This window comes from Eumetopias jubatus, unplaced genomic scaffold (assembly GCF_037043125.1).
Source record: "Eumetopias jubatus isolate StellerSeaLion01/CBP00866 unplaced genomic scaffold, mEumJub1_p1.0 scaffold_12, whole genome shotgun sequence".
Taxonomy (NCBI): domain Eukaryota; kingdom Metazoa; phylum Chordata; class Mammalia; order Carnivora; family Otariidae; genus Eumetopias; species Eumetopias jubatus.
Genome location: NW_028274818.1, coordinates 4,322,625 through 4,346,534, shown reverse-complemented (window position 1 = coordinate 4,346,534; position 23,910 = coordinate 4,322,625). Strand labels below are relative to the sequence as shown.

The 23,910-nt window shown below is 46.4% G+C and overlaps 1 protein-coding gene and 1 pseudogene across 1 annotated transcript; both read right to left on the bottom strand.

The window, feature by feature from the left end:
• Positions 1–7,298: 7,298 nt before the first annotated feature.
• On the bottom strand, positions 7,299–8,191 carry LOC114199211 (olfactory receptor 10J5-like; annotated as a pseudogene).
• Positions 8,192–22,025: 13,834 nt separating this feature from the next.
• LOC114199109 (serum amyloid P-component-like) lies at positions 22,026–22,800 on the bottom strand. Its single transcript, XM_028090883.2, has 2 exons — positions 22,737–22,800; positions 22,026–22,636 (listed from the first exon to the last, which is right to left on the bottom strand). The coding sequence occupies exons 1-2, from the start codon at positions 22,798–22,800 to the stop codon at positions 22,026–22,028; spliced, it is 675 nt and encodes a 224-aa protein (XP_027946684.2).
• Positions 22,801–23,910: the final 1,110 nt, after the last annotated feature.

Below are 23,910 nucleotides of genomic sequence, written 5' to 3'. Positions count from 1 at the left end.
AGACAGGGACACTCCTGCTATGGGAGCCCCTTGGCAGGCTGCCCTCAGGGGGGGACCTACAAGTTACCCCCAGCCTAGCCCACTCAGTGGGGTCCATTTGATCATAAGAAATTTCTATGTTTTTTTTTTTTTTTTTTTTTGTCCTGCTATATGCCCTGTGTCTGATCACCTATTTACCCTGTTGGTGAAAGTGGGATCCCCCACTGGAGATGGCATGAAGTGGCCAAACCCAGGACACCTGGCGTTAGACAGAGGAGACTGACAGTGTTTGACCAGCCCCACCCAGCCTGGGCGGAGGACACCATCGGTCGTGCAGGGACTAGAGAACAGGGTGAACCAGAAGGGCTGTAGCAGGCAGGCTCACTTTGCAGTGACTGGGTGAAGTGATCCTTGGTTTCCATGGGAAAATAATTGGCTTGCCTCCAACGAGGGAGGGAGAGGTCAGGAAGCCCTTCATGAGGCGTTTACGTGTGGGGTTCTGTGACTCAGAATGAAAGGATGGGGGGATCCCCACAGCCCCTGGTGTGGTTCTTTGTTAGACTTGGGGAGAGGACTGGAGGAGAAGACAAGGCTGTGGTTCTGATTGGTGGGGGGAGTAAGGCTGCATCTGCAGTCCTTGGATGAGCCCCAAATATTGGTGACTCTTTAAAATGCGTTTTCCCTTCAGATAGGGTTTTAAGTCTGGGATAGCAAGACACTCTTGTACACCTGTTCCTTGAAGGGTTGGCGGCCTTCTGGTAAGACTCCTCCAAAGGCAGCTGCGCCCAGGCTGGGGGGAGGCTTCCTGTGTCACCTTGAGGATTAGGGGAGTATTACCCCTTCTTTTGTACTCTTCATACTCTGTGTCTCCACGGGGGTGGGATAGTTTAAAAGCTCTGCTTGTTTCTGTGCTGAGACACCCAGGATGGCAGTACCGGGCTGTGACAGTGGCCGCAGAAGCGTAGAAAGAATGACATCAGCTGCCTGCCTGAGTCTTCCTTCCTGGGATGCAGCTTCACCTGGAGCCCCCACTGTTCTTCCCTCCCTTTCAGGTTCACCCCCAACTTTGGAGGGAGCATGCTCTGTGAGAATGGCAGTGGGTTGGGGAGCGAGGACTCCCATCTCTGCACTGAGCTAGTGGTCTGTGCGGTGGGTAGAGGCCCCAGTCATCCTCCGGACTCCTGTGTGGCGTGAAGGAAGGAGGGAGACGGTCAGAGGAAGGAGGGAATGTTTTCCCCTTCTGCACAACAGCTGCTGGATCCCAGGGCTGACTTCAGTGAAATCTGAGGCTCCTGACTACCCCCTGCTCCCTCTCCTCCCGTGAGGGACCTTAGAGCTTCTCTGTCGCCTGGAGCAGAGAATCCCTCTCCTCCCCATTGGTTGCTTTCCTAATGGCTCCTCTTACTGTCACTACCACCCTCCCACCCCCAAACCGGTCACCCAACTCCTCTGCTCCTTGGCTTTCAACCCTAGCTGGGTGTCCTCCCTGGGTGAGCCCATTCTTTCCCTGTGAGAGTCCCCATCGATATGCTTAGGATCCTCCAGCTAGATCTGACTCCACACACTCCTGAGCCCCAGATCCATGGATCCGGCTGCTTCCTGGGTTTTTCCACTTGAATACCCCACAGACACCTCAACCTTAAAGACCTAAAATTGAACTCTATCTGCTTCCCCCCCCGCCCCAACTTGCTCCAGGGCTCCCGTATTGGTTGAGGGTACCACAGTCTGCCCAGCTGCCTAAGCCAGGACTCCCTGTGTCCTTTCTGACTCCATCACCCCCAAATTTAACCTAGAACCAGGGAGTGTCAGTCCCACTTCCCATGATCGCAGGTCTGCCCATTTTTCTCCTTCGACACTGCTTCCCCGCCGGCTCAGGCTACTGTCCCCTCTGTCGTAGCCATGGTGGCTTTTCGTCCATGTTCTGCCAGTCTTGGCCTTTAATCTGTTTCTCCTTCTGCCAGCAGTGAACTTCCTGCATTACAGATAACTCCCATCCTTGCTTTAAAGACCTCTAAGTGTCCTCCATTGTCTCTAGGGCGCATCCTCCTTAGTTCTGCTCATAAGGTCCTGTGACTGCCTTTACTATTGACTTCGATCGCCAGTCATGCCCTGTGAACATACACCCTAGCTCTATAAAACTTAGCATTTCTCAAATTTTCTCTTCCATATCTTTGCAAATGCAGCTTTCTTTGCCTGGAATGTACCTCTGGTCTTCCTTTTCCAGACTCTTCCCTGACCTTTCATCCAGGTGACCCTTACCAGGCTTAAACTCCCCCAGTAGCTCTTCTGAGACCCCTGCATTTGGTTAGAACCCCCCACTATGTTCCTAATATCCCATATTTCTTCCATCCTAAGATAGCTCCTACTACTTGTAGCTACTTAATTTTTGGACACCCTGCTTTTCTCTTAACATTATGAAGGTGAGGGGCCTGGTGCCTTAATCACTACTATTGCACAGTATCTGGCATGTAGGAGATCTTTGATAAAGTTGACTTAACCTTGCTAAAATCCAGCTGGAAACGGGGGAATAATGAGCTCTTCCTCTAGATACAATCCATCCTCCATTTTACAAACCTGGGAAGAGACGCAAAGAGGTTAGAACATCCAGCAAGTGGCAGAGGTAAAATTAGAACCCGGTCTGACCCCAGATCCCTGTTCTCCACCCCTATGCTATGTGAGCTCTCAAAGATGCTCTTTGCAGGTAACTCTGCGGTCCCACCTGCTCTTTCTGATCCACCCCAGTTTGGAAACTGTGCATAAGAAAGGATTGCTGCCATTGTCCAGCGCACTGACGGCTCAGAAATGTGACACCTCACATCCCAAACAGATCACAAAAGAGGGAAACATTTCTGAACCAGGGAGAATAGAACAGAGGCGAAAATGGCCATCCTGAGAGCCTGGACCTTTCATAGTGCAGGAGAGCAGTGGATGCCCATGGTCAGTACGTTTAGCCAATAGACACCATTTCGGATGTGTTCATTATACATTCCAATTTTGGATCTGATAGAGTTGAGATATTTGTGCCAAGAACCGTGCTAGGCAGTGAGGATCCTGAAGCAGTTCTTCTGTCCAGAAGTTGCTGTGTGGTGGGGGGAGGCAGGCTAGGAGATGGGTTGTTTCAATACGTGGCCAATGAAGAGACTGCATAGGGTGGTGTTGGGGGGGCACGGGGGAACATCTCCCGAAGCTGTTTTGGGGAGACTTCCTGGTGGAAGTGATGTCCAGGATGAGACCAGAGGGACTTAAAGAATAGAACCTCTTTCAGAAAGGAGAATATAAGATCTTTGAAAAAGAGTCAAGATAAGCAAGAGTGGTGGTAGAGTGAAAAGGACATAGCCTGACCTTAGCTAGCTGACCTTGGTATCCGTTCTAGCTCTGTCCATGACCCAGCTGCGTGACTCGAAGCCAGGGAATGTTCCTACCACTCACCTAAAACATGGACATAAAACATACTTCATAAGGTTATCGTAAGGATCAAAGAAGGTCTTTGAAGACTGTTAGGAGATGCAAAGTGGTATGAAGATTTGGAGTACAGTCTTCAATGAAATAATGAGGACTACCACTTAGCACAGCAGCAGCTGTATGGTAAATCCTCCACAAACGGTAACTGCCTTCTGCTTCAGACACATTGCCTTACTGTTCTGGAATTCTCATTCCCCTCAGAGATGAGTCTCTAAAAAGATAGACCCGGAGGGCACACACCCTTAGCCCTTACTGCCCTCTGCTCTTAGTTTCCCGAGCTAGTTGCTTCCCACAACCAAGCCTCGGATTGCTGATGGCTGGTGTTTCTGAGTTAGCTTTCTTCCCAGTTAATACCTTTTAAGGCAGGAGAAATAGGGGCTGGGAGATTAGGTGGTGAGAAATCTGCGGACTCTCGTCCCAGTAACAAAGGGGCCTGAGCTTTTGTTCCGGTGTGATTAAAAATCTAAAATTCTAGAGGGAGGTTTTTTTTTGTTTGTTTGTTTGTTTGTTTGTTTTGGCCTATGATGGATTTGCCAAAAGTATTAGGATATGTCATGATTATTTTTGCCCAGTTCTGTTGATAGGATTGACATACAACATGTAAGTTCAAGGTATAGAGCATACTCTGATATATGTGTATATCATGAAATGATCACCACAATGAGTTAACATCCGTCACCACACGTAGTTACAAATTCTTTTCCTTGTGATGAAAACTTTTAAGATCTAGTCTCTTAGCAACTTTCAAATAATACAGTGTAGTATTGTTACTTAAAGTCATCCTGTTGTACCTCTCCAGAACCTATTTCTCTTCTCACTGAAGGTTTGTACCTTTTGACCCTCTTCACGCAGTTCCCCGACCCCTGCCTCCCCACCCCTGCCAACCACAAGCCTGATCTGAGTTTGTTTTTTTAGATCCCACATGTAGGTGAGATCATACAGTATTTATCTGACTTTTTTTCTCACTTAGGACATCGTGCTAAGTGTCCTAATCTTTAATTTTATATGGCCCATCACTTGGTTCAAAACTTAAGTTTTTAAAGATCCTATCCTGGTATGGGTAGGGATTTTTTTAATGAAAAAGTCAACCGCTTCTGGTTCTGTGATGCTAAGGGATTAGTTAGTGCAGTGACTAAATTAGGGGTCCTGAAGCACTGGGAAGTTGGCTCGCAGGAAATCTGGGGAAGGAGGGGAATATGGACCCACGTGACCCTGCCACGATGGGCCAGCTTATTACCGTCTTTCAGGTGAGCGCCAACTGCAGAGGTCACAGAACAGCTGAGCGGGTGTCCACCTGCTGAAAACATGCCAGGCAGTCCGGGTAGAGCACTGTGCGCGTAGTGGGTGCTCAAGTACTGAGGATTTCTCGAGCACTCATTCTGCAGAGCGCTGTTGCGCGATGGTTTCTAACACGAGAATAATCCTTCCTGGTCCCAATGTACTTGTTCATGACCCAGCGAGAGAAACTCCACCACGGTCAGACAAGGGCACAATGAGAAAAATGCTACATTAACAGAATTTCACACACAGAACTGTAGGGACACGTAAGAAAGAACAGTTGCCTGGGTTGGATAAGCCTGCACAGAATAAATAGGTAAGGGGATTAAACAAAACCTCTTTCCCCGGGAGAGGCCAACCAAGAAATACTCTTACCTATAGACTGTTGGTTACCGGTGGGGAGGGGGGAAACAGGAGATGCGGACGGAGTGCATTTGTGATGAGCACTGGGTGATGTATGGAAGTGTAGAATCACTATGTTGTTCACCTGAAGCTAATATTACACTGTACGTTAACTAACAAAATCAAAAATTTTTCATGGCCAGCGAGGTAGAATTAAACATTCTATTCACAAAGGGTGCTGTTGGGTACAGAGCAAGGACCTGAATCCAGGCTTCTGACTTCAGGTCTTTCTCCTTTCCACCCTATGATGCAGCAGCTTCTCTAAAAAGTTAGGAACTCCTCAAGTTAAAAACCCGGACACCTGGTTGAATGACTGGAGGCAGCAGGTCTGGAGGAGGGGTTTCTCCGTTAGGGTTTAGGACGACTCTGGAAGCTCTTCTTGGGCCCAGCTCTGATTAACGTCTGAGTGCACAGGTGGCTTGTGGTATGTCTGCTGTTGGGGGCATCTGGATGGAGAGAGAATCCTGGGGAAAACTTCTGCTTTGCTCCTTGGACTGAGGAAGAGTGGCTGTGTGGAGAAGTGGAAAGGGAGCAGGGGCTGGGGGAGCTGCTGCTGCTGCTGGGCCGGGTTAGAGCAGGTTTGGTCCTCACCCTGCTTTCCTGCTCAGAACAGCTCTCCCTGTCCCACCGCCTCCCTTCTATACACAGAAGGACAGGTCTGAGGACAGGAGAAGTGGTTGGTCCCGTAGGTATGGAGGAGGATGGATTGGCATTATGGGTGGTCTTGTTGGCAGGGGGAGGGGTCCTGTCATGCAGTCGGAGAGTCCCGTCCCTTCTGGAGGAAGGCATGCCCCCTTCCCCCCGTGGGGATGTCATCTTTGGATGTGGGAGAGGGATTCATGGGGTGCAGAACGCGAGAGCACCGTCAGGTAAGATCTTCTAGCAGATCTAGGACTTTTGGACCTGGCTTTGGACCTCTCAAAAGCTTTGAGGGAAGGCTTGCCTCCTGGACGCCAAAATCTCAGACACAGGACAAACTACAAAGAGATGACCAGACCTTGAGAGAACTAGGGTTTTCCCACCTAGAATCTCAGATATCTGTACAGCCAGACCTTACACTGGATGAGCTCCTTGAATGTCACCATTCCTTTCTCAGGTGAAGGAAAAGGAAGGAATGGGCACATTACTGAGGAGAAAAAGGCATGAGACTGAAGTGTCCGACCCTCCTTACCATCACCTGAGGTAGTAAGAGGTATGTGCAGGCAGGAAACCAGAGTAACTCCCAGAAGCTCTGGGGGAAAGGACAATTTCTTTAGGAGACCTAGTAGGAATGGAGACCTTTTTTTTTTTCTTCTTTTTAGTGTCTCCCCCCCCCCCCCTACCTTTTTTCTTGGGTTGGGAGTGGATTGAGCAACTATTCCTGAATGCTGGTGTTGGTTGTCGTGTTTTGTTTTTTTCTTTTTCCTATTTTTTGGTATTACCCAAGAAGTGCCATGGGGTGTGCAAATGAAGAATACTTTCATGGTTCTCACTCCAAACAGAGCACAGCTTTTTGACCAACTTATTTTTCTTCATAATGATGAACGAGAAGCTGGCTCCATGGAGAGAACCAACAGCCAGAGAGATTCTGATGAGCACGGTCAGATTGGACCCAAGGGTTGTGTAGCGTACAGCTGTGACCAGCACTCTGGGGACCCATACTGAATGGAAGCACAGGCTTTAGTATAAATCAAATAATACAAGCTAAACTTTCAAGGACTAGACCAGTATCTTCCAAATTTCTGAACTTTTTTTTTTTTTTTTTTTAAATACACATCTCATCTTTCCCAAAGGTTCTGATATAATTTTGCGATTGACTATTCTTACCTTGCTGGGAAGGTTTGGTCTAGTTTAATTTTCTGCAGGTTATATTATGAAAGTTACATTTTTATTTTCAAACCTAAAACTACTGCATTTAATGTGCTTTTGAGAAGTTCCCTCCCCTACTCTAGAAATGCAGATATATTTCCTTAAAAATCATGCCATCCTCCCTGACCTTTCAGATACCCAGATGAAAATGCCTGCACAACACTTTGGAATATATGGAAACAAAGATTAAGACTTGATGGTAGGGGTGCTGAAGCAAGATGGGCACATCCCATCGCAGAAGGGACTGCTCAGGACACGCTGGTAAGGTTGGAGGCGTGAAGATGCATGTTGCTCAGGGATAGACGTCTCGTACAGACGGGGCCAGTGTATTAAATGTTTTTTCCCACAGCTCTGCGTGGGGCATCCTTGACCTCCTCGTTCCTCAGACTGTAGACAACAGGGTTCAGCAAGGGAGGGTTGATGGTGTACATCACTCACTGAGAGAAGGTGGTCTTGTTCTGCAGAATCCTCGGACTTGGGCTTGAGGTAGGCAATGGGGGCAAAGCCATAGTGGACGGTGACCACCGTGAGGCGGGAGGCGCAGGTGGCGAAGGCCTTCTTCCGGCCCTGGGCAGAGCTGATCTTGAGGATGGTGGAGACGATGAGGACGTAGGAGATGAAGACTGGGATCACACATGAACTGACAACAAAGTTGATGATCTCATTGATAGCGGTGTCAATACAGGAGAGTTTTAGGACGGGGAGGATGTCATGGAAGAAATGTCCAACCACTCTGTGACAGAAGGGTAAGGTAAATATGGATGTCACCTGGACGACTGCCACGGCCAGGCCAATGCCAGAGGTGCCACACATCAGCTGGACACACACCCTCTTGCTCATGAGGACTGTGTACCACGTAGCAGTCATAGCCCATTGCGGTGAGCAGAAAGCAGTTGCTGCTGGCTAAGGCAACAAAGAACATTTGGGCGGTTGAGCCTGCTGTGGAGATGGGCTGATTCTGGGCCAGGAGACCAGACAGCATCCGTGGAATGGTGACGAGCGTGTACGCGGTCTCTGAACTAGCCAGCATGCTCAGGAAGAAGCACATGGGTGTGTGCAGGTGAGGGTCAATGCAGATGATGTTCGTGATGATAGCATTGCCCGCCAGGGTTAATGTATACAGGGCGAGAAGAACCACAAACAGGGCAATCTGATAGTCACGAAACCTGGGGAAGCCCAGGAAAACAAACTCCCTCACCTCTGTGAGGCTCTTTCTCTGCATTCTTCAATTGCCGTGTCTGAGAACGATACAGGGAGTCAGCATGGAGCAGTCTGCCTCCCGACATGGGCTCGCGCAGGGGTGGAGAAAGCGATCCGGAGAACACGCACACTTGCACGCGGTCTGTGGTTCTCCGTAATCAGGGTGCTCGCGTAGGTTTAATGGCTAGCTTATCCCCTCTCCCCTTTCTCAGTTCTTGCTCTCTGCTTGATCCTCCCTTAAGCCTCTGGCCCGGGAGTCCCCATCAGATGAGACCACCACATGTACCTTTTCAAAGTCTCCTCACGAATGCTATTTTTGTAGGACGTGGATGGGAGGCTTTTGCCTTTAAGAACAGCCCACAGGGGCCTGAGCCCGTGCTGCCCCAGCTTTGCTTGTCTCCTCCAGGGAAAGTGTGAGCAGCCAGAACAAGGAAATGGGGGGCAGGGAGTCGGGCTTTTACAGAGATAGTCGCTTGCGGGTAGCTGTCCCTTAGGAAAACCATGGAACAGTGTATCGTTGGTAGAATTAATCTCAGGGACAGGATCTTCAGGAACGTTTTAATGGGTGTGTGGATGAGGTACCCTGGGCTCCGCCGAGATGTTTTGTCAAACTGTCGGCAAATTGCTTTGTTGTAAACATGCTAAGAGGGACTTGAGGGTTGAGGGGCAAGTGACGGGAGAAAAGGACCAGTAACAGGATAAAAGAAATAACTGAATAAAAGAAATAACCTTTTTTTTTTTTTGGGCAGAGGGAATTTTAAGAATAAGGAAGTTTAACAACTCAAAGTCAAATATTCTGTGTTATGTAAAGTCCCTCCCAATGTGTGGTCTTGTGTTCATGGTATCGGGAGTAGAGAGCACGGGGTGATGGCACCGTGCCCACAGGGAGCCAGCAGGAGGCAAGACGATGATGGGAAGAAATCCTAGGGCCTCTCTGGTCCTACCTCTCCGCTTTCGAGCACACGCCATCTTTCCTAGCAGTTTGGCGAGGGACTCTGGGAGAGAGCCACCATCTATCGGACAGTGGTTTGAGCCATTTTAAAGAACAAGGTGACAGCAGGCTGCAGAGGTGTGGACATCAAGGAAACCTACACTGGGAATCTGGGAAACACAATCTAGAAGATGTTGCAGATTTTTCTGGAAAGTACTCCAGCCCGGAAAACAAGGAGGCAAACGTTTAAGGTAGAAATGGGTGGGCCACAAAGTAATTTAAAAAGACCAACCAACTGGAAAGGTAAAGATTCCAGAGTGACCGTGCGACTCTAGGCGGCTTTGTAGAAAGGATGAAGTGGAGCGGTAATTTGAAGATAAAAGTAAACATTCGATTCCTCAGTCTCCCTGGCTGCGTTTCAGGGCCAAAAAGTGACATGTGACTAGAGGCAACTAGGTTGGGCAGCAGACCTCGACCCTTCCTCCCTTGGTGAAGGGGCTGTTGAAAGGTGCTGCTGTGTCACCATGGATGGATGTGTGGAATACACTAGGCAAGACCATATAAGGAACAGTAATGAGATTAAAATGTGTGTGTGCATATGTGTGAATGCACATACATTACATATGCAAGAAAAAGTCAAAGATCTACCTGACGTTCTGATGTGTTCACTGTTATGTGGGAACGGAGGGAGTGAGGTTACAGGAAACTTGACTGACTTTTTACATGTACTTACAGTGAGGATTGAACTGAACTAGCCAGCATGCTGCTGCAGAGCATAAAAGTATGGCTCATAAAGAGTTAGGAGAAGTCAAGGAGGGGAACTGGGAAGAGACATTCAATTGAGCAAGGAGGTGACTGATGACTGGTCAGTTTCAGTAGCATCTGGGGCTGGAAAGCCTGGTTACAGGGGGTGAACAAAGAACTTCGGTAACCCATGGATGAGAAGCACAGATCGCATCTGCCTTTTCGGTTTCTTGATGAGCCTGTTGCAATGAGTGACGGTAAGTGGTGAAGGAGATACTGAGTCAGGGAAGCAGTATGCGTTTTGTTGTAGGGAAGAGAAGGTACTCAACTGAATTGTCAGGAGGAGAAAGAAAAAAATCCCTGGTATCCTTAAATTGTGGTCTGAAAAGTAGTGTTGCTTTCACCCTAAACTGGCCAGATTCATTGTAAAGTATGCCTCAGGTAAATACGAATTTACCTTCTTCGAGGAGATTATAAAGGTAGAGACAGGATGGCTGACTCCTGGGGAAAAGTAACTTTATTGCCTATGGTGCACAACTGGATTGAACCGAACAGACCATGAAAGGCTATCCTAAGACCTTCCTAAAACTTGGAAATGAATGCACGTGTTCCCATGCAGATGAAGACCTGTGAGAGCGCGGAACAATGAAGTGTTCAAAGCAGTGTTCTTTCCGCGTTAGTATCTGCTCAGGGGAAAGGTGTGCGGGCTGTGGGGGAGGGGTGAAGCACTGCCACGAGGAGGAGCTACCGCTTCTGCCGTTGCTCGGTGGTGGTGGTGGTGGGGGGGGGCTGTGCTCAGTGGGATTTGGCCTCCACACGTCCCGTCCTCCCCACTGGCCAGCTATGCTTCCAACAGTAGGGGTCATCTGCTCACCCTGACTTTTCCTAGCATTCTTTCCAAACACATTCCACTTTACAAGTTCTATTTCAGTGCATCTTATGTTTCCAGTGATGTTTGAGCATTGTGTGCAGATTAAGGGCAATCACCTACTTAGCTCCCTTCTCCACCTTTCTTTGAGGTGCAGAAGCATTCCTGAGAGGACCGTATGGCTCAGATGACAAATGCAGGGCTGTTGCTATCTCTGGAGGTGAGGGTGGCCCCAGAGGACAAGATGGGAAGTTGGGGATATGGAAGTAAATCACACTCTTCATCCTCCTCAGTCGGCCACTGCAGATTGCCTGGGATGAATGCTCACCGGTTAGAACGTGGGTCCGTGAACTTAAGGAGGATTTTGACATGGGCAGGGGGTTGACCTTCTGAGCCTACCCGGCCAGAAGTGACAGCAGCTGGGCACGTAGAAACAGCCCTTCCCCCCACCCAAACCTGAGCCCTCCGGTGGCCGCACCCTAAGGGTGTTTCTGTGTGAGGGACACACCGGTAGATAATCTTGAAAGCAGGGTATAGCACAGAGAGATTTCAAGATGATTTATACATTCCAGAAGGATAGAAACCCTGTGGGGGAAGAAAAATACGGAAATGTGCTCATGCATCAAAATTTTAGCCATGAAGCCAATATTTCTACTAGAAGAAAAAGACAAATAGAGGGGAAAACACACTGAGGGTGTAAGGGAAACACCATTTGCAAAGGGAAGAAATTATGACAAAAGCCATAGGTATTTATAAATGCCTAAATCTTTATAGCCAAAATATGTGCCTAGAAACAGAACCTGTTTTTTAAAAAACCTAAAAAATGCCAGGTAGGCTGAGGCCTTGTAATGACATTTTGTGTGTGAAGGAATTGTGAGTTAAAAAGACCATGGGGTGTGTGTGTGTGTGGGGGGGGTTTCTTGTCTCTCCCCCCCACCCCCTGAATTTTTGCCCTGGTCCTTTACTTTTCCTTTCATTTTAAACCAAATAGATCTAGGGAGCCAGCAAGGGAGGAGTTAAGAAACAGGATTACATGGAACTATTTGAATTAAGTAAGACTGGTGACTTTTCTTTGGGAGGGAAGTCTTCTCCTACCTGAGAGTCCACCCACCTTGAGTTTGTTGGATCTGCTTGTGTTCTTTCATGGTTTCAGAGCATACCAGGCAATCATGATTTATTTGCAGAAGATCGCCGCAATGCCAAGTAAACAAATTGCAGGGTTTTTTGTGTTTTTTTTTTTTTTTGCTAAAGGAAGTAACAGTCTTGGTGTCTTTCAGAGTTCAGCCTTAGTAGGTTCTAGATCAGCTCTAGAGAAATTTTTTCATCCTCACCCCAACTCAAGTCTGCGTTAAGGCATATCCCAAACTCAAGGAGACCTGATTGCTTTAACCTCTGACCCCTCCGGAGTTTCCCCCTATAAAACAAAACTGCAAGCCCTCTTATCAAGGAAAAATCCTTTATAGACTTCTCTGGTAAAAGCCAGTCCTGGAGCCATGAGGCTAAGTGCTCTGACCTGGTTTTTTCTGTAGCTTCACAAATAAGAACTAGATTCATCCTTGTACAAGATAAAGATTCAAAAATTGCTTTTCTCATGAGCGCTGTCTGCAGGGTTCAGCACTCCTTGCACAACTGTGCGCTGCTGCTTCCCACTGATCTCCCGGCCTTCGTGGTCAGTGTGGGGAAAGTGGCCACTACCATGGTTTTTTTTTTTTTTTCCCCCTTAGGATGATCTGCAAGAGCTTTTATTTTTTTTTAATTTTTTATTGTTATGTTAATCACCATATATTACATAATTTGTTTTGGTGTAGTGTTCCATGATTCATTGTTTGTTCATAACACCCAGTGCTCCATGCAGAATGTGCCCTCTTTAATACCCATCACCAGGCTAACCCATCCCCCTACCCTCCTCCCCTCTAGAAACCTCAGTTTGTTTTTCAGAGTCCATCATCTCTCCTGGTTCGTCTCCCCCTCTGACTTACTCCCCTTCATTCTTCCTCTCCTGCTATCTTCTTCTTTTTCTTTTTTCTTAAAATATGTTGCGTTATTTGTTTAAGATCTGTGATTCAACAGTCTTACACAATTCACAGCGCTCACCGTAGCACATACCCTCCCCAATGTCTATCACCCAGCCACCCCCTCCCTCCCACCCCCAACCACTCCAGTAACACTCAGTTTCTTTCCTGAGATTAAGAATTCCTCATATCAGTGAGGTCATATGATACATGTCTTTCTCTGATTGACTTATTTCACTCAGCATAACACCCTCCAGTTCCATCCACGTCGTTGCAAATGGCAAGATCTCATTCCTTTTGATGGCTGCATAATATGCCATTGTGTATATATACCACCTCTTCTTGATCCATTCATCTGTCGATGGGCATCTTGGCTCTTTCCACAGTTTGGCTATCGTGGACATTGCTGCTATAAACATTGGGGTGCACGTACCCCTTCGGGGCCCTACATTTGTATCTTTGGGGTAAATACCCAGTAGTGCAATTGCTGGATCGAACGGTAGCTCTAATTTCAACTGTTTGAGGAACCTCCATACTGTTTTCCAGAGGGGTTGCACCAGCTTGCATTCCCACCAACAGTGTAGGAGGGTTCCCCTTTCTCCACATCCCCGCCAACATCTGTCGTTCCCTGACTTGTTAATTTTAGCCATTCTGATGGGTGTGAGGTGGTATCTCGTTGAGGTTTTGATTTGGATTTCCCTGATGCCGAGCGATGTTGAGCACTTTTTCATGTGCCTATTGGCCATTTGGATGTCTTCTTTGGAAAAATGTCTGTTCATGTCTTCTGCCCATTTCTTGATTGGATTATTTGTTCTTTGGGTGTTGAGTTTGATAAGTTCTTTATAGATTTTGGATACTAGCCCTTTATCTGATATGTCATTTGCAAATATTTTCTCCCATTCTGTCGGTTGTCTTTTGGTTTTGTGGACTGTTTCTTTTGCTGTGCAAAAGCTTTTTATCTTGATGAAATCCCAATAGTTCATTTTTGCCCTGGCTTCCTGTGCCTTTGGTGATGTTTCTAGGAAGAAGTTGCTGCGGCTGAGGTCGAAGAGGTTGCTACCTGTGTTCTCCTTTAGGATTTGGATAGACTCCTGTCTCACGTTTAGGTCTTTCAACCATTTGGAGTCTATTTTTGTGTGTGGTGTAAGGAAATGGTCCAGTTTCATTCTTCTGCATGTGGCTGTCCAATTTTCCCAACACCATTTGTTGAAGAGACTGTCCTTTTTCCACTGGACATTCTTTCCTGCTTTGTCAAAGATAAGTTGACCATAGAGTTGAGGGTCCATTTCTGGGCTCTCGATTCTGTTCCATTGATCTATGTGTCTGTTTTTGTGCCAGTACCATACTGTCTTGATGATGACAGCTTTGTAATAGAGCTGGAAGTCCGGAACTGTGATGCCGCCAGCTTTGCTTTTCTTTTTCAAGATTCCTCTGGCTATTCGGGGTCTCTTCTGGTTCCATACAAATTTTAGGATTATTTGTTCCATTTCTTTGAAAAAAGGGGATGGTATTTTGATGGGGATTGCATTGAATGTGTAGATTGCTCTAGGTAGCATTGACATCTTCACAATGTTGGTTCTTCCAATCCATGAGCATGGAACGTTTTTCCATTTCTTTGTGTCTTCTTCAATTTCTTTCCTGAGTATTTTATAGTTTTCTGAGTACAGATCCTTTGCCTCTTTGGTTCAATTTATTCCTAGGTATCTTATGGTTTTGGGTGCCATTGTGAATGGGATCGACTCCTTGATTTGTCTCTCTTCTGTCTTGTTGTTGGTGTATAGGAATGCCACTGATTTCTGTGCGTTGATTTTATAGCCTGCCACTTTACTGAATTCCTGTATGAGTTCTAGCAGTTTTGGGGTGGAGTCTTTTGGGTTTTCCACATACAGTATCATATCATCTGCAAAGAGTGAGAGTTTGACTTCCTCTTTGCTGATTTGGATGCCTTGGATTTCTTTTTGTTGTCTGATTGCTGTGGCTAGGACTTCTAATACTAGGTTGAATAGCAGTGGTGAGAGTGGACATCCCTGCCGCGTTCCTGACCTTAGGGGAAAAGCTCTCAGCTTTTCCCCATTGAGAATGATATTGGCTGTAGGTTTTTCGTAGATGGCTTTTATGATATTGAGGTATGTACCCTCTATCCCTATACTCTGAAGAGTTTTGATCAAGAAAGGATGCTGTACTTTGTCAAATGCTTTTTCTGCATCTATTGAGAGGATCATATGATTCTTGTTCTTTCTTTTGTTAATGTATTGTATCACGTTGATTGATTTGCGGATGTTGAACCAGCCTTGCAGCCCAGGGATAAATCCCACTTGGTCGTGGTGAATAATCCTTTTAATGTACTGTTGGATCCTATTGGCTAGTATTTTGGTGAGAATTTTTGCATCCATGTTCATCAAGGATATTGGTCTGTAATTCTCCTTTTTGATGGGATCTTTGTCTGGTTTTGGGATCAAGGTAATGCTGGCCTCATAAAATGAATTTGGAAGTTTTCCTTCCATTTCTATTTTTTGGAACAGTTTCAGGAGAATAGGTATTAATTCTTCTTTAAATGTCTGATAGAATTCCCCTGGGAAGCCATCTGGCCCTGGGCTTTTGTTTCTTGGGAGATTTTTGATGACTGCTTCCATTTCCTTAGTGGTTATAGGTCTGTTCAGGTTTTCTATTTCTTCCTGGTTCAGTTTTGGTAGTTGATACTTCTCTAGGAATGCACCCATTTCTTCCAGGTTATCTAATTTGCTGGCATAGAGTTGCTCGTAATATGTTCTTATAATTGTTTGTATTTCTTTGGTGTTGGTTGTGATCTCTCCTCTTTCATTCATGATTTTGTTGATTTGGGTCATTTCTCTTCTCTTTTTGATCAGTCTGGCCAGGGGTTTATCAATCTTGTTAATTCTTTCAAAGAACCAGCTCCTAGTTTCGTTGATCTGTTCTACTGTTCTTTTGGTTTCTATTTCATTGATTTCTGCTCTGATCTTTATTATTTCTCTTCTCCTGCTGGGTTTAGGCTTTATTTGCTGTTCTTTCTCCAGCTCCTTTAGGTGTAGGGTTAGATTGTGTATTTGAGAACTTTCTTGTTTCTTGAGAAAGGCTTGTAGTGCTATCTACTTTCCTCTCAGGACTGCCTTTGCTGTATCCCAAAGATTTTGGACAGTTGTGTTTTCATTTTCATTGGTTTCCATGAATTTCTTAAATTCTTCTTTAATTTCCTGGTTGACCCATTCATTCTTTAGTAGGATGCTCTTTAGCCTCCATGTATTTGAGTTCCTTCTGTCTTTCCTCTTGTGATTGAGTTCTAGTTTCAAGGCATTGTGGTCTGAAAATATGCAGGGAATGATCCCAATCTTTTGGTGCCGGTTGAGACCTGATTTGTGACCTAGGATGTGATCAATTCTGGAGAATGTTCCATGGGCACTAGAGAAGAATGTGTATTCCGTTGCTTTGGGATGGAATGTTCTGAATATGTCTGTGAAGTCCATTTGGTCCAGTGTGTCATTTAAAGTCTTTATTTCCTTGTTGATCTTTTGCTTAGATGATCTGTCCACTTCAGTCAGGGGGGTGTTAAAGTCCCCCACTATTATTGTATTGTTGTCAATGTGTTTCTTTGCTTTTGTTATTAATTGCCTTATATAATTGGCTGCTCCCATGTTCAGGGCATAGATATTTACAATTGTTAGATCTTCTTGTTGGATAGACCCTTTAAGTAGGATATAGTGTCCTTCCTCATCTCTTATTACAGTCTTTGTTTTAAAATCTAGTTTGTCTGATATAAGGATTGCCACCCCAGCTTTCTTTTGGTGTCCATTGGCATGGTAAATGGTTTTCCACCCCCTCACTTTCAATCTGGGGGTGTCTTTGGGTCTAAAATGAGTCTCCTGCAGACAGCATATGGATGGGTCTTGTTTTTTAATCCAATCTGATAGCCTGTGTCTTTTGATTGGGGCATTGAGCCCATTTACATTCAGGGTAACTATTGAAAGGTATGAATTTAGTGCCACTGTATTGCCTGTAAGGTGACTGTTACTGTATGTTGTCTGTGTTCCTTTCTGATCTTTGCTGCTTTTAGGCTCTCTCTTTGCTTAGAGGAACCCTTTCAATATTTCTTGGAGGGCTGGTTTCGTGTTTGCAAATTCCTTTAGTTTTTGTTTGTCCTGGAAGCTTTTTATCTCTCCTTCTATTTTCAATGACAGCCTAGCTGGATATAGTATTCTTGGCTGCATATTTTTCTCGTTTAGTGCTCTGAAGATATCTTGCCAGTCCTTTCTGGCCTGCCAGGTCTCTGTGGATAGGTCTGTTGCCAATCTAATATTTTTACCATTGTAGGTTACATATCTCTTCTCCCGAGCTGCTTTCAGGATTTTCTCTTTGTCTCTGAGACTCGTAAGTTTTACTATTAGATGTCGGGGTGTTGACCTATTTTTATTGATTTTGAGGGGGCTTCTCTGTGCCTCCTGGATTTTGATGCCTGTTTCCTTCCTCACATTAGGGAAGTTCTCTGCTATTATTTGCTCCAATATACCTTCTGCCCCTCTCTCTCTTTCTTCTTCTTCTGGGATCCCAATTATTCTAATGTTGTTTCGTCTTATCGAATCACTTATCTCTCGAATTCTGCCCTCGTGATCCTGTAGTTGTTTCTCCCTCTTTTTCTCAGCTTCTTTACTTTCCATCATTTGGTCTTCTATATCACTGATTCTCTCTTCTGCCTCATTTATCCTAGCAGTTAGTGCCCCCATTTTTGATTGCACCTCATCAATAGCCTTTTTAATTTCGACTTGGTTAGATTTTAGTTCTTTTATTTCTCCAGAAAGGGTTTCTCTAATAACTTCCACGCTTTTTTCAAGCCCAGCTAGTATCTTTAAAGTCATGATTCTGAACTCTAGGTCTGACATCGTACTAATGTCCGTATTGAGTAGGTCCCTGGCTGACGGTACTACCTCTTGTTCTTTTTGCTGAGGTGATTTTTTTCGTCTTGTCATTTTGTCCAGAGGAGAATAGATGAATGAGAGAACAAAATGCTACAACGTCTCCAGCAAATATACTGTATACAAATCAGAAAAGACCTGAAACCAGGGGAAAAGAAAGGGAAAGAAAGAAAAAAGAAAGAGGAAAAAAAAAGAAAAGAAAAAAGAAAAAAGATAAAAACAAAAACAGAACAATACAAAAAAAGCAGAATGTGATCAAATATGATCAGGCTAATGCATAGATCAGTGCCACACACTAGATTTTGGGCGTATTTTGGTCTGTTAGAAAAAAGTACCTCCTAAAATTTTAAAGGAAGAAAGACATATATGTACAAAATAAGGGTTGATACAATGAAGGGATAGAAGATGACTGTAAAGATGAAAATCATAAAAGATTTTATAAAAGGACTTGATAAGATAAGAAGTTGTTTGAAAAAAGAAGATTTAAAAAAGAAAAAAAAAGGTAGATAATGTGATCAGGCAGGAGACTAGAACAGAACAATACACTAGTGATTTAGGGTATATTTTTATCTGTTAGAAGAAACTGTATCTCAAAATTTTAAAGAGAGAACAACTTATATATATATATGCCAAAAATAAGGGTAACTACTATGAAGGGATAAAATATGACTCTAAAAATGAAAAATAAAAAGTGTTTGGTTTTTTTTTTAAAAAAAGAGATTGATAAGATGTTGGTTGAAAAAGGGAAAAAGAAAAAAAAACAGTTAACAAAAATTAACTTTGATGAACTAATGAATCATGGTAAAAAAAAAGCCATGAATTCTATGTGCAGTGTTCCCCTAGCGCTGGAGTTCTCCCGTTCTCCTTGATCGGTAAACTTGGTCTTGGCTTGCTGGCTGTTCGTGCTGATCTTCTGGGGGAGGGGCCTGTTGCTGTGGTTTCCAAATGTCTTTGCCGGAGGCGGAATTGCCCCGCCCTTGTCGGTCCGGGCTAAGCAAGCTGCTCGGGTTTGCTCTCAGGAGCTTTTGTTCCCTGCAAGCTCTCCGTACAGCCTTGGACGACCAGGGCAAAAATGGTGGCCTCCCAATCTCCACCCGGAGGAGCTGAGAACTCGGGGCCCCGCTCCTCAGTGCGCCCCCAGAGAAAAGCAGTCACTCCCTTGTCCCCGGTCTCCGGCCGCACTCCGTGCTCACCCGGCCTGTGACCGAGCGTTTCTATCTCTGGCACCCGACCCCGTGTGGAGTCTCCAAACCCAGCAGATCCCTGCGGTGCGCTCTCGCGCCACTCCTCCCCGGGAAGGAAGGGGAGTCTCCCCGGCTCTGCCGCTTGTTGGGTCCCTGCTGGAGGAGCAGTGGCCCGACTGGGCCGCGGATCACAGTTTATGGCCACCCCGAGCTGAGAGCCCGCGCCTCGGCTCCGTCTCTGCAGCCGGCTTCCCCGCTCCGATACCTGGGAGCCCTGCCGCACTCAGGCACCCCCGGTCTTTCTGTGACCCTGAGGGTCCTGAGACCCCACTGTCCCGTGAGGGTTCCACCCCCCGCTTAGCCACTGCAGCGACGTCCCTCCGCGGAGCCGACTTCTAGAAGGTCCGATTTTGTGCTCCGCGGCTCTAGCACTTGCCAGAAGCGGCCGACGGAGGCCCCCTCCCCCGCCGTCTGTCCTCCCGAATATCGCCTCGGATTCACTTCTCCGCACGTCCTACCTTCCAGTAAGTGGTCGCTTCTCTGTTCAGAGAGTTGTTGCTACTCTTCTCTTTGATCTCCTGTTGAGTTCGTAGGTGTTCAGAATGGTTTGATCCCTATGCAGCTGAATTCCTGAGACCAGACGAAATCTAGGTCTCCTACTCCTCCGCCATCTTCTACCATGGTTTTTTACATGGAATCACTCTCCAGTCAAGTTTCTGGGTCACCCTGCCTTGCAGGTCCTTCCATTTCCCTTCTGGAGTCTCAAGGACTGAAGTGTTTTTCTGTGAGTTCTGCTATTTTTCCTTGTGACAACCGTTATACCTGAGAAAAATGCCTAAAGCAAGGAGCTAGAAATCCTGTCTCTATTTTAAATGAGGTTAAAATGGAACTCTCTTTCTTTAGTTTGGAAGGAGCCATCGATGTGATAGGTGTTAGTTAATAAAAAACATGACATGGATCCACTTATAGCAATTTTCGGAGGAAATGGTGGACAAGTTCAAGGACTCTCATCCTTTGGCCAGAACAAGGGGTTCAGAGGGGATGAATGGGGGGATAGGGAGGAACTGCTCTGGGGAGACTTGTGGCTCTAGTGCTATTGCTTTGTGAGAGTCACGGGTCCTGCTGCTGGTACCTCGACAGGGTGGTTGCTGGGTGGAAAGCTAAATCCATTGTAGAAGCAGAAAAGTGTCCTCTGCATTACATTCAGCCTGGACCCCTAGAGTTTATGGGGACAAGGGACGCAGGAGTGTTTCTTTTTGGATGAAGTGTGGGTCCCCTAGAAGGAAGGACTGGCATATAGTTATACTGTGTTCTGTCTATAAGAGTTGTCTCAGGAGGTAGAGGGTCCCTAAAGGCAAGAAACCAGACAGATATTAGATTCTAAGACACATGGAAGAAGTGGCAAATGATCACTGAGGGTAAATAACCCATCTAACGGAGTTGAGACAGGGAGTAGAATATACCCTGAGATGGAGGAAAGCCTAAAGATGGTGGGGTGTGGGTTCTAACGCAGGCCGGGTAGAACATAAACTCCAAGACCAGTACCATGATCCACTCAATTCTGTATTTTCATCTGGTATAGTGTCTGGCACAGAGTAGGTGTTCAATAAAAAAAAAAAGATGATGCCATTTGAGTATACATTGGCTGCGTTTCTTAAAACTTGTTTTAGGTCCCTTGACCGAGGGGGCTGTTCAGCTAAAGCAGTGAACCATTGAGCCCCAGCATAGTGTCCGGGCGAACATGTCTATGTGCTCCTGGGGAAAACCTGTCCTCCACGGGAAGAGCTGGTCTCTCCTAGCGCACATAGTACAAGTACGGTGCTCACAGTACACGAAAGGTGGTTGATGTTAAACTATAAAGCAAGCCACCTGGAGTCATGAGCTGGTGAATGGAAACGAATTTTCTACATTGCTGAAGTCCCTGGCTAGCCAACTTGCTGTTCTGAATGGTTTGCACCTCACCAGAGAGATGGAAATGTGCTTAGGAAGTCCCTGAGAATCCATTTAAGCACCCTGGCAGATCTCGGGTTCTACCCGCTACTCCCTGCCTGACCCTGTTGCTCTGTTAATGGAGTTCCAGGGTTCTAGCCTACTTCCTGGTAGCTGGTGTCTGCCTCTTGGTCGATCCCGGGTGAATGAATGCAGGAGTTTGAAGTAATCCCTTCTGTTATTTTGAAGCTCTCCTGGATGTGGTCTTTCTGATTTCCCTTGGCTTCATGCCCCATTATCTGGGCAAAGCCTGCCTTATTTTCCATATGCTGCCAAATTCTCTTTGGGGGTCCTTCTCTAAGAAGGCACCCTCTTTCTGTTGGGGATGGGTGAGGAGCTGTGGCTTGTGGCTTTTGTGATGAAAGTACTGATAAAATCGGACAACTATTTTGTAGTACTACAATGAGGATACTGGGTGCAAAGAGCTCTACCTGAAGGGGGTAAGTGGGGATCAGGTTATGGAGGACCATGTCACATTAACGGTTTAAATTACATTCTCTGTGAGACGGGGTTCCATAGGATTTTGAACTGGGAGTCATGAGCAGTATTCCTGATGACTTCGGGGCAGGATCCTGAAAATCAAGCATCGTATGATACCACTGGGAATTTTTAGAAAAAAAGGCACATTTGCCATCTTGCATGAGGACTCCAGACTTCTCCACATTTTTAGTTTCCACTCCTGCTGCTGGTTTTCCTCATTGCTTGATGTCGGTTTCTACATTATTTTTACTTTTCTCATTATAGTAGTTTCTCTGCTGTAACCTTAGACCTCTTTTTGATTTTTAGTTGGAAAACCAAATAGGATTCCTTTTGAAATTTTACACACATTTGGAATTTGTATAAATGATTAGTAGCTTGTCAGTATTGCCACTGCCCTACTCAGGGAGTGCTCTGGCTTTGTGGTCTGTCTTCCTAGTTACGGGGTCCCCTCCCCTCCCACTTTGCAACCTGATTGCTCTGGATGATAAAAAACAAACACTGATTTTTCAAATAAGTGAATCAAAGCGAAAGTGCTTGAGACCATAACAAGTACTAAACAAATGCAGGCGGCATGATACAACATACTTTTTTACTTGGCAACGTGTAGACAGGAAATTCAAAGAAGAAAGCCCTCTGGATATGGGATCTCACGTGGCATTGTCTTGAGCAGATTCCGTACACGTTGGTCATTTCATTTTCGAGGCATCTTGTTGATTCAAGACCTCAGTTCCAGACCAGGGGCTTGATGACGACATAGCCTTGGATCTCATAGTCCAGAGCACTCCAGTCCAGGACGTTGGGATCAAGAAGGTAGGAGCCTTGCTGCACAGACACGATCTGTTGTGCAGACAGCACGGAGTCCCACATGTACAAGTCCCCAATCTCCCCCACAAAGGACTGGTTCTTCTGAAACCCCCCTCCATAGGAATCCTGCTCCTGCCCCAGGATGATCTTGGGCTTGGTTGCCACCGAGTAGCCCTTCCTCAGGCCCTTCTTCACCAGTGGCTTCCCGTTGATCCAAAACTCGGCAATGCCGGTAGAAGACTCCCAGGTGACACAGATGTGCGTGGGGCTGGGGAACTCCTCGGCAACTTTGGAGGTGACTTTGGTTCCTCCAACGTGCAGCGAGTACTGCCCAGCTCTTTCCTTGTAGACCAGGATCTCATTGTCCTTGCCCTGGGCATTGTAGGAGAAGAGGCTGTGGGCACGGGTCAGGTCACTGTAGGCTCGGAAGCACAAGGTAAAGCTCTTCAGAGGCTTCTCCAGCTTTGGAGTCAAGGTCACGTGGTCAGTAGAAGATTCTTGAGGGAATACAAGCACCTTCCCGCTGAGGTCTGTGGGGTAGAGAAATAAGATCTCTCACTCATGCAGGGAGAAAAATAACTTACCCAACCCCAACCCCTTTTCTCATCTCGTGCTCCCTGACCACCCTACCTGTCTGAGCAGAGGCTCCCGGGAGAGTGGCAAGGGCGAAGACCCAAAGCAGGAGCTTGTCCATGCTCTTAGCCTGGGGCTGTGCTAGCAGCGGAGCGACTGGGGTGAGGGTACAGAGTACTGTGCTTGTCCCCCAGCTTCCGAGACTCATGCTCTTAGACCTCAGGCTCCCCAGGGTTTATATGCAGCTGTGGGGAAGGATGGGGGATGGAGAGCACCAGGGATGTGCCAAGGGTCAGAGCTGCTGATGGAAGGAAGGCGGTGCCTGGCTGGGAAAACACTGGGGGTTATTTATTAGCTACAAGGGACTGCTAGGATGTCATCCCTGTGACCTAGTTCTGGGCTGGGAGAGTGGGGGTGGAGCTGGTGGGGAGGGGTCTGGTTGGCCCGTGGAGGTGGGGGCCTTACCCTCTTGATGTGGGGGCTTCTGTGGGTTGTGTGTGCATGGCCTCCCCCTCTCCGTGGTTCTGTGGAGTATAGACTTCTGTGTATAGGACATCCTGGGATTCTGCTTTCTGCAGATCCTGAACAGGCTCTTCACCTTTGATTATTAATACAGTATTGAGCAAGTAGGTCTATGCCATTGGTAAGGGACAAGAGAATTAGAGGGTGCACTTTCTGTCTCCCTGAAGCTTATATTTGCTGCTATATTACACAGCTGTTCTGAGTATTGTGGGGTTTCCTTATGCTGGATTTTCCCATTAGGACTTATTTGCCTGGTAACCTATCCATTGTCTGCAGATATGTTCACCTAGCACTCTGTTTTCTTCGAGTTCCGAGCATTGAGAGTATATTTAATGTTAACTTTTGGTGTTGCCTGATTCATACGTGACTTACATTCATTAATTTCCAAGCATGACCCTGGGTGCTGGAGATTCATTGGTGACCTACCCTGGCACAACCACAGTGACCTCTGTTTCTGTTCTCTCTATTACTGAAAATGCAGGGGCGCCTGGGTGGCTCAGTAGGTTAAGCATCTGCCTTTGACTCAGGTCATGATCCCAGGATCCTGGGATCGAGCCCCACGTCAGGATCCCTGCTCAGAGGGAGTCTGCTTCTCCCTCTGCCCCTCTGCCATCTGAATTAGATAAAGGTCCTTCAGCTTGGGAGCCAGTGCCATTGACACTCTGCTGCAACCTTGCGACCAAATCCTGCCCTTTACTCTGGTTGCTTC

Coding starts and splice junctions, on each gene's coding strand:
- LOC114199109 (XM_028090883.2), bottom strand. CDS start 22,800: ATGGACAAGCTCCTGCTTTGGGTCTTCGCCCTTGCCACTCTCCCGGGA. Junction 22,637..22,736: donor GGGAGCCTCTGCTCAGACAG/GTAGGGTGGTCA, acceptor TCTACCCCACAG/ACCTCAGCGGGAAGGTGCTT.